We start from the raw sequence: 10,744 nt of genomic DNA on the forward strand, positions 1-10,744 counted from the left end.
GGCGGCGGTTTGAGCCCAGAGCCCGCGAAGACGGAGCTGTGTGAGTGGCGCGGCGGGGCCCGGCCAGGCCCAGCGGCCATCGTCTGCCCGGCGGCCCCCTCAGGGCAACGGGGAGCGGGGAAGGGGCGTTTTTAGGCCGGTCGCTGTGGTGGCGCTGCGGTGTGAAGCGAGGAGGTTGGGCGGAAGCCATGAGGGGGGAGGCCTGGCGGGTGAGAGGCTGGGCCGGGAGGGAGGCCTGGCCTGGAGGGCGGCCTGGCCCCGCCGAGCGGTCGGGTGTTACGCGCTGAGGGGCTCCACAGTGAGCAGGGTCGCGGGGGGTGGTGGTGGAGGGAGGCCCTGGGTGGGATTGTGTAGTAAAAGGGACGAGTTTCCAAGGGGGCCGTCGTTCTTTCTCGGCCCACGTTTGTGCCAGAAGGTCTCGCTCATTCCTCTCGCCCTGCCTGCTGCGGGGCTATCGCAGCATGTGCTCAGGTAGTTCTGCTTTTGTAGGACGCTGCTGCGTACAGGGAATTGCGTAAGTTCCCCCTCCCCGCCCCCCAAATGCCCCATGGGTATTAAGGTGTCTGTTTTCCTCAAACCCAGTACACCCGCCTGTGGAAAAACTTCTGTGCTACAGAGCCTTGTGATGTCCTTTGTTCTGTCTGATATCTTTTTCTTGTAACGTCTTTTAAAATGCTGTATTCTAACAACTTGAGTAGTTTTTCAATTTTTTTATTATTCCACCGGTGGAAAAATGGTTGATGAATCAATCAGCCAAGGCCCCGTGATTTTCTTAGAGCCTTAAATTCTCTGTTAAGCTTTATTGAACATACAGTCGTGGAGCAGTTAGGACCATCAAGAGGCAATTTATGAAGCAAACACTTCGTAACTCATTTGCTTTAGGCATCTGCTGCTGAGCTGCATTAAACAGCTATACTTAGTGGCCTGTGAAAATAAAATAGTGGGTTTATGTTATGATATCAGCTTGTGTTGACAAACAACTTAAAAGTTCTCATCGGTCTTGCACCCAACTTTCCAGTAAGGAAACATATTGGGTCTCAGTACATACCTTTGGAAGGGTAAATGTCTATAGTGAAATGCAGTATAGCAGTAGCAGTGACAGAAAGAATTCCAGATTTTTAGAACTGATTTTCTTTTGTTTTATTTTACACAGCATTTACACTGCCCTTATCCCTCGGTGATTACTTTTCCAGATCACTTACGAATTCATTGAGCATAATAGATGTTGGAGCAGTTTCCTTTGAAATATTGCTGATGTTGTTTCTCTCATGTGTGAACAGTCTACTTGGTTGTATTTAAAAAAAATTCAGTACAATTTTTTCCACATGACAGCTCAGATTTCTTCAAAATATGAAGGACTTTCTCAAAAATTTTTGTGGAGTTTATAATTATTGTACAAATACGTTTATAAAACTTATCTGGTTGAATTTCATTCATTTTGAAAAATGTGGAAACTGGACTACATCAACCAATTTATAGGTACATTGTTGTAGATCCTTTTAAAAAAAACAACTGAAGACTTGAAAGATAAGACTCGCCTTTGCAAAAAATGTGTTGACTCCCAGCAATTAGGTGCATTTATCCTGGTGTTCACAAGTTCTGCACTTCATAATTTTTACTGATTTTTATGCCCTATAAATTAATCATGCTGCAGTTCCATGGGTCTTCCCTGTTTCTGCTTTTAAAAGCTGGGATCATTTACCTCTAGCTAGTCCTGAGACACTAAAACAATTTTAGATGAAAAGTTACTGGGTTTAGTAATTCAGCTATTTCATCCTTAATTTCCTTTAAAACACTTTAGAAAGTACCATACAGTTTTTCTTTTTATTTTTTTTACTCATAAAACTTCTGTAGTTGAATGAACTCTGAGTGAAAGGTTAGGTCTCCACACCAAACCTTTTAGGTCTGTTTTGTCTGAGAAAACTGAAGTTCCAGATCACTGAAGATCCAGAGCTTGTGATCTAGAAATGTAGAAAGGTTGATGGGATGCATATTACAACCTATTAAGGACACAGAAACAAATGAAAAATTGTAGTTAGAGAAAACATGCGCTAATCTTTCTCTGTCTTCTTAGAGCTTCAAATCTGCAATGGGTAGAACAACAGACACAAACTGTTCTTCAGCTACACTAATTTTTTTTTTTTTAAAAAGAGGCCGGTTTTATTTGTTGACGTTACTGCAGTGGTGTACATAACATATCTGTCTCAAAACAAAACGTAAATGACCACCACTGCCACAGTCATTATACACAAGTAAGGCGTCAATTCTCAGTATAATTATTATTTTAGCAAATCAATAAAGGGCAGTTTGGTAGAATTAATCTTTCTCTGACATATTTCATCACTGTTCATTCCAATTTTCTGCACAACCAAAGTAAATCTTTCATAGAGTCAGTATACATTTTATAGTGCCTTCTCTAGCTTTGGATATCATAAAATAGTGCTGCAAGTATGAATATATAGACTGAATATGTTTTTTATCACTGTTTATTCAGAAATCGTGACAGAGATCTTTGAATCTTCAGGGTATGATTCTTTGTATGATCATTAAAAAGTGTATGTTACAATAATTGAAGTAAACTTAAAAGAACTATGTGAGTTGATTTAAAAAAAGAAAGTGCATTTTAGTTATCCAACTTCTTAAAACTTCATTCTGAAGAGCATGTTCTCAGGGAATCATATATCAAGCATCAAATGTTTTACCTGAGGTATTCTTACTTGCCATGAACTCCACAGTAATTAACTGCAAGAGTGGTAGGTTATATATGCACAGCAGATGGCAAAGTCCATCTTTGAAAGCTTCTAGTCCATGTTAAAATAATAGTGTAGATAAGGTAAATGCAAAGGACTGGAGCATAAAGTTGGTAATCAGGAGAATATTGGGGTAATGTAATCATGCACACTGCTTTGCCTTTCCGAGGAGCAATGTGTGAAATGTGTAGGAATGCACAATTCATATTGCTGTCTTGTGCTCATGCCGGTCATTGTATATACCTTTATAACAGCCCTTATTTGCTGCATGTGGACTTCTTTAATTATTCATCTATTCTAGAATTATTCACCGTTCATTTCTTTAATTATTCACCTAGAGAAAAAAATAAACAAAAACTTGTATATATCTGGTAGGTAGTGCTTTCTATGTTGCTGTTTTTTAAGATAGATCTGCAAAGTTAGTTTTAACCTTAGTAGGGACTGATCCAGAAACATTTTTTTTTATGGTAATATTGCTATGTACTGATGAATCATATGTGCCTCCTCTAATTCAGATTTATGCTTCTGAAACTGCATGGGTTTTATTCAATGTTTCAATGAAAGAATCTTGTCATGATCTAACAGAAACTTAGTTATGTTAACATTTCATTCTCCCACAAGCTATGTAGCAAGCCGATCAGAAGAATATAATCTTCTCTGCTTTTATAGAATAGAAAATCATCACAGAAAATGAGTCAGAAATTTTCCTTAGGGGTGAATCACAGAACTGAGTGTTGAACAGGTTTGTTGGGTCCACCAATCCTGCAGCATGCTTGTTTAAGGTTGGCTTTACAGAAATGTTTAGTGTTTGTTTTTGCCAGCAGTCTTGAAGTACCTTAATCAGCTTTTAATGGGAAAAAAAAAAAGCCTCTGTGGAAAATATTGTGATGGAACTATTGAATTGATTATGATTGCTTTCCCAACAGTTAGAGCTGAAACATTTCTGCTTGCTCAATTGAGAGATGAAGTGGGTGTTAACCAGAGCTTTATGGCTTCTTTCCTGTGAAATGCATCTCTTGGGTATACAGGGCAAGCCCAAGGCTTTCCTCCTTCTGTTAAGCAAAGTTCACTGCTGGCCATGCATCAGAGCGCCTTGATACTGATCATAGTACTTTTATCTGCTGTTGAATGTTCCAGAGGCCCAAGGTACAAGACTATTGTTTCTTTAAAGCTATGTGAGAGATTCCACTTATAAAAAGGGGGGTGGGGAGCTGCAGTCGCACTTAGATGACACAGAATGTCTGGTTTGCAAAATAAATCCAGTTTTCCTTTCTCTGGCTATTTCATTGACGTTCAAAAGGTATCCCTCTTTATCTTTGGATGGGTTATATTCTAGAAGGTCTTTAGTCAAAAGTCTGTGTCAGAAGGAGCTTTAGCAGCACTGGGCTTATCTCTTGTTAGGTTAGCATCTTGATTACATGACCTTATATGAATTTAGGGAAAAAAGATCCTGTCTTTCTGCTGACAGTACCGGACTTACTTGAGAACTGGGCTTTCTGTACTTTGGTGCTATTGGAAGCACAACAGCAGCCTGTCTCTAGTAATGGAGTTCTTATTGCTGTGTGAATCATGTGCACTTATCCAGTGGGTAACATCAGCTGTTCAGACCCTCAAGTTTCATGTTTTGAGACCAGGGTTGAAACCATGTTTATACAGAGGTCCTTAAGTGTGTGCATATACACGCACACACATGTCTATGATTCCAGTTAGGATTGTTGTTTTCATACATATGCAATAATATTTCTAGAGCTTTATGTGTGAGGCAAAGGATAACTCTTCAAGAATATGGTTCTTCAAATAGATTCTCTAGCAGCTAAGTAATTTAATTCAAAATAGAAAAACCAATCCAGAGCAATGGTAAATACAACACTTATGCCTCAACTTTGAGTGCTGATTGATATTTTACAATTAAATGCACTTTTTTCCCCTCATTGTCCAGCAGAATGCTATGTCAAAATGGTTGTGGTTTCACACCACTTCATTGTAGGTGTACTAATAGATGCTCAGGAAGGTATGCATAGGAGTTTTCCAATGTTGCCCTGTTCAATACTTTGACAATGACAATCTCAAAGTTGACAGTAGGCTCATTGGCAGCATTTTCTATACATTTCTGTGAATGTCTGTGGTGCGTGTCTTGATAGGTATGCCTATAATTTATCACACAGCCAAAAAAAAGCACTTACTCATTTTCTGTCTGTCGGAATGTGATTAGTCTGACTGGTGATGCCAGTGACAGCATAGTCCAAAATCCTAATTTTTCTGGAGTTCTACAACAGTTTACTGGATTTCCAGAACAATCAGGTCTGGTTTTGTTTTTGTTTTTGTTTTTGGAAGGGCTAGGGAGTGGTCCTTTTGTCTCTTGGTTTGGGTGTCTTTTGTTGTGTTGGGTTTTTTTTTGTCCAGTTACAGACACTTTTGTCAACAGCACTGACAGTGCCATTTTTATTTTACTGCTCCAGAAGTGGCAAATTCCTGATAACTTATTTTTACAGTGCTCTCTAGCCCTCTATTCTTTCCCTTTTCCTTTGTCTCTGCCTGGTTTAAAGACGATATTAGCTGTTAAAAAGGGCAGTAAGAGGGCTGACTGGGCCATGGGGAAGGTGTTTGGGGGCGGGGGTCCCGCATGCCCGCTCCTCACCCTGCAGCACCATGGCCAGGGGCCGGGCCGCCGCCGGGCCGAGCACCATGGAGAGGGGCGCTTCCCGCCGCTTTGGACAACCTCCAGTAGGAGCTCCCCCTTCTCATCCCAGGGGGAAGGATTTCTCAGTTGCAATCTCACGTAGGCCCATAGAAGATGGAGTGTTAGAAGATGGTTGTGTACTCGCATGAGAACGAAAGCCTAGGCTCTTTCAACTTGGGCTTGCACTCTCTGTATAGAGTGCAGTAGTGCAGTTACAGCTAGATTATTTTCACTGAAGAGAATGTAACTTCAGCTGGAACAGTGTACATCAAGTTTTCTAGCTAAAATTTAATAAATGGAATTCTTTAGGAATACAGAGGTGCTGATCTTTCACTGTGGCGTGTAATTTTATCTGAATGTTTTACCTCCTCAACTGTAGCCCATGATATTAGAAGGAAACTGGGTTTAGCATGACCATGCTTTATTATGTTGATTACTTTATCCATTTGCATTGTCTACAGGTCTGTCTTACTTTGCAACCAGTCAGTGTGAAAAAAACAGGTTACTTAGTCCTGTAGATCCTTGAAGTGAATAACAACTTAGCTCAGCACATTTCTTTTTGTGAATGTAGTGGTTCATCCTGCCAAATCATGTCTGACTTCTTCTGATTTGCTTCAGAAATATGTCAGTATCAAAAACCTGAGTGCAACATGTTCAGAATTTTGCTGTCAAACCTGGTGGTTCGATATCTACTGTTAACAATACAGGAAGCATATTTGGGCTGATATTCTTTTTTCCTATGATCGTTAAGGTAATCCTACTCCTCACACAGGCCATGAATCCAAAGTAATTAGGTGATGCTTTGATGTAAAGGTTTGTTGCTTTCCTCATGTTTAGTTAGGGCACTGCTGCTGAACTTTTTAACCTTTTGTTTGTTTAAACTCTATTGAAGTTATAAAAGAACAAAAGCTAGTATGTCTTCTCTGACCCTGTGCCCTTGGACAAAATTGAATGAAGAATCCACATTTCTGAAGCATAGTATGAGAATTTTCATTGATTAATTCTGCAGTTTAAGATTGATCCTTTCTGAGGGGAATAAAGGAACTTTATAAAGTTCCTTACCCTTTTTTTTTTTTTTTTGCTTCTTTCCCCCAGCCCGGCATATTTTGTCCTTTTTTCCTGATTTGATTCTTAGGATTAAAAAATTTAGAGAACTGTTAGTTCCATCATCAGAAGGTTAAATAACCTTTTTCTGTAAATTTTCTGAAAAATGGTTACTAAAAGAGTTATGTTTTAGTGTCTACAAGTTAGGTCTATTTGAACGGCCAATAACTGTCATCCATGAATAGGGAATTTTCTTAAATAACTATTTCATAGTGTTGAGGAAGTGATACCTCCTGACCTCTTCCTATTGAAATAGTTAGAATATTTTATTGATACTGAGGTGGTGGGCTCTTCCTCCATTATCTGCATTATTTTATGCTTTCTAGGGAGAATTCTCAAGACTTGATAAGAGTTGTGTAGATATTGAATATTTCAAGATGGAGTGATTATTGTTGTTCCATGAGCTTTATTCTGTAACGTATTGCAGACCTGTCTGTTAAGTAAGATGTCTTTTTTTCTGTTATTGGTTTTGTTTCCCTTAGGTTCAACATGGCTAGTACATTCCAGGAAACACCTACACTTGAAGCTTCTTATTCAAAAAATGTTGATGCTAAGCTGTCCTTTCTACCTGAAAGACTGAGAAAGAAACTGCTTCCTTTTCAGGAGAAAGGCATCATATTTGCACTTCAGAGAAGCGGCAGGTAAAATCCTTATTTTAGCATATGCTAAAAATAGTTATTTTAAGTAAACACAAATTGCTTTTTAGAAAGACTGTGGAATACCAGCAGCTCTTAGGTGAGTTATACCAGAGAAATTTTTCATAAACTACAAGGTAACGTGGCTTAAAATGAGGGGGTTTGGTTTTTTCCCCAGAGGACAAAGACATGTTTAATAACACATTATGCAAAAGAGGATTGTAATATCAAAGATCTCCTCACATAAGAGGAGGTTGATATCAGTAGGACCATCCTTTTTGTCATGTTAATAGAGAATTCTTAAAATATGTTAATTCACATTTGTTTCCTTAGTTCTTAATGGCGTGGTAGAGCTGTTGAGAGAATGACTAACAGATCTTGATGCATCTGTGTGGTATTCTATTTTAAACTTGGTACAATTCTGGCATGTAATCAGGGTGTTCTGGAACTCACTGAACTGCAACAGCAGAGCAGAAGCAGCCTTGCAGAGTTCTCACTTAGCAAGTGCAGCAACTGGTAGAGCAGGCATTCAACAATTAAGTACCTGATAAATCAGAAAAATAGTTTATGCAGCAGAGGCTGGAAATGTTTTGCTGAGTAAGAGCCTGTTACTGCATTACAGGGACAAAGAAGAGGGAAGGGAAATGCTATTTCCACGTTTATAAATTTTAGAAGATTTAGTACAATTCAACCTAAAGCCATGAAGCTACTGTATGTTGTTCTTTTGGAAAGTAATGACAATTTAGAGGTCTGGCACAAATGAAATTATTTTAGCTTAGGTTTTAAAGCAGGACAAAGTTAGTTAGATCATTTCATCATCTTGCTCAGAACAACAGGCTTAGGGTCTAAGGGGATTGCTTGCTAATGTTTGTGATTTTTTTCAGGAGAAAAGAAATGTGCATCTCTTTCTCTAAAGGTGAAAAATTGGAAAGGAAGTGTTTATCGTCAGTTCTTGCAATTATGTGCAACTCTTGATCAATTAAAATTTCCTCTGAAGATTTTCACTTTCTCTTCATTTGGCCAAAAATCTTCAGCATTTATAACATTGCTGTATTCAGGGAATGAAGCAAGCCAGACTACGTAGCAGAGTACAAAGATGAGACCAGCCATTAGCGTGCAAACCTGAGATGTAAAAAGCTTTAACCTGTATTGGCATTAACTTCTCTGTGACCACTGGTCATATTAGGCACTTTTCTGCTGCACAGTGTGACAGTGAGATTAAATGCATACAGCTTTAATGGATCACTAAGACTTTGATAAAATAGACAGCAAAGTCTACATTAGAGTTGAATTTAATAAATCTAAAGGCCTTGGCTACCATATCTCAGTTGATCTGATTCTAATAAGAGGAACTGAGGTTTATATAGTATGCGATTGAGTTGCATTTGTATATACAAATAGTGACATAACAGAAGACATCAAATATGTATAGTTTCTTTAATGTTAATTAGTGTAGGCTAGTGGATGTATTTGAAAGTAGCTTAATCTTTTGCAGCATATTATAAAATATAGAGGATCCTCAGAAAGCAGCTTAACTGTAGGACTAGATAAATTTTAATCAGATATTTCTTTTTTCTTTTTGTTTGAGACATAACAATTGCCTGCAATAAGTATCTAAAAAGGTTTGGAATACCTAGGCTAACGACTCTCTGTCAAGGAGGAAATTGTATTCTTTTCATTAGGGTTATGGGCTTTATGTTGTTTTCTTTTCTTGAAAACCTTCATTAACAAAACTGTTCAGTAATTTGTCTTTTGTGGATTTACAGGCGTGTGAAAGTATTTTCATCATGATTGCAAGAAATCTCATTCCTTGGCGTAGTAAATCCTATATGTTAGCTGGGTAAATTTGAGGAATTATGTGCACACTCTCAGCCAGCCTCTATATAAAGCAGAATTTATTAAGTCAAACTTTCCTGAGGAGTATTTTTTAAATCTGTCCCTTGCTCAGGCAGATCTAATTTTCTTTCTGTCCCAAAACAGAGAACAAGACCCTCTGTAGTTTGTAGCTGAATTTTCTTATTAGTTTGTCAGCCCTTGGCTCACCCAAGTCTTTCCCTTTTGTGTACTCTGTAATGATTTAAGCCTTCTTTCAGTATTCCCAGTGGTATATTTTAGCAGGGTCTGGTACTTTTCCATAAAAGTATCTTTTCTAGTTTTAAAAATATATAAACATAGGACTTGAACTCAGCAGTATGTGCATCTCAGCTCTTCTTTCTTTTCTGCCTCAGGCTATGCACTCCCTTTGCAGTCATCATTTAATCCATGCTTTGCTGTAGTGGCAGGAAGCTGGTGAAGAGAAAGTGCTTTATTGTTGGCTGAAGAGATTCAATTAATATTATCTTAAGTTAGACAAGCACCCAGCATGAAAAGGGACTTGTTATTAGAACAGACTTATTTCCTGCATGGAAGGGGCTAGGAGTAACCTATTAATTTCCTTGTCTTTTCCCTGAGCAAAAAGTACATATGCTGTTGTGATTTGTGCTTTTGATTCATTAGTAAATGAATCAAAGGCTTTTTTAGTAGGTGCTCCAAAGGCATCATCTAGACTAACAGAGACTGCATAATGCTTTTCTAGGAAATAGTAATTCTAGAGCCAACAAGACAGCGTATAGTTCAACATACGGTAAGATACCTTTTAGCTTACAGACATGCCTTAAAGGTAAATAACTGCATGGCTGCTTATTCCCTACTAGAGATTATTCTTCAGAAGTGCACTTGGGAATAGGTACCTAGGGATGGAAAGTGTTTGATCTTTATTTATAACCTCAAATGTTAATGTGCAGAAAAGAAGAGTGCACAGAAATTCTGTGCTTGAAAACTATTTTGTTTTTATGCTTTTCCTTTAGGAAAAGTGTAAGTTACTTTTAAAAACATCATAAATATGTATTTATTTATTTATAAGAGCTTTAAACTGTTTTTTAAATGGAAAGCAACAAACTTGTCCCTTCCAGGAACATAAAGTCTTAGCAATGGGTTTAGGGAATATTTAGGGTTGTTAGGTCAGTTGTGTGTATGCTGTTGGGAGGGGGAGGTGAGCAATTCTCTCTATTGCTCTTTGCATGCTGGTTATTAGTCCCAGTTGGGCAGATGTAGACAAATCCCCACTTCCTAAGAGCACAGGTAACCTAATCGCAAATGAAAGCAAAGATGTCATCTTGCTTTTAGGGTTGAGTTGTTCTGAGCAACAGAGTTTAGTTTTCAGGCCTATGTTATTCTTCCATGTAATAATCTATGAAGTATGCAGGAGGAGGCTGACTTGAGAATGAAGGCCTAAACAGTACTGAGAAGTCACCAGCCAATGGTCAGGTGCTAGTTAAGAGAAGGCAGTGGTGTCAAAGCACAGTACCCTGGAAAAAGTGGTAGAAGTTTGGGAAAAATATCCAAGATGCAGACCTGTACTGTTCAACATTTTTGTTGGCAACATGGACAGTGGGGTTGAGTGCACCCTCAGCAAGTTTGCTGATGATACCACACTGTTTGGCAATGGAGACAGGCTGAAGAGGAGGGATGCCATCCAAAGGGACCTGGACAGGCTGGAGAGGTGGGCCCCAGCCAACCCCATGCAGGTCAACAAG

At 38.8% G+C, this 10,744-nt stretch overlaps 1 protein-coding gene across 1 annotated transcript in view; it reads left to right on the forward strand.

Annotated features, from left to right (window-relative positions):
- The first annotated feature begins 7,023 nt into the window (after window positions 1–7,023).
- Window positions 7,024–10,744, forward strand: part of ZRANB3 (zinc finger, RAN-binding domain containing 3) — a 46,444-nt gene continuing 42,723 nt past the window's right edge. Inside the window, 1 exon segment of the mRNA XM_009895851.1 lies at window positions 7,024–7,175. Coding sequence (XP_009894153.1) covers window positions 7,024–7,175 — 152 coding nt within the window.

Source organism: Charadrius vociferus, unplaced genomic scaffold, assembly GCF_000708025.1.
Source record: "Charadrius vociferus isolate BGI_N301 unplaced genomic scaffold, ASM70802v2 scaffold862, whole genome shotgun sequence".
NCBI lineage: Eukaryota > Metazoa > Chordata > Aves > Charadriiformes > Charadriidae > Charadrius > Charadrius vociferus.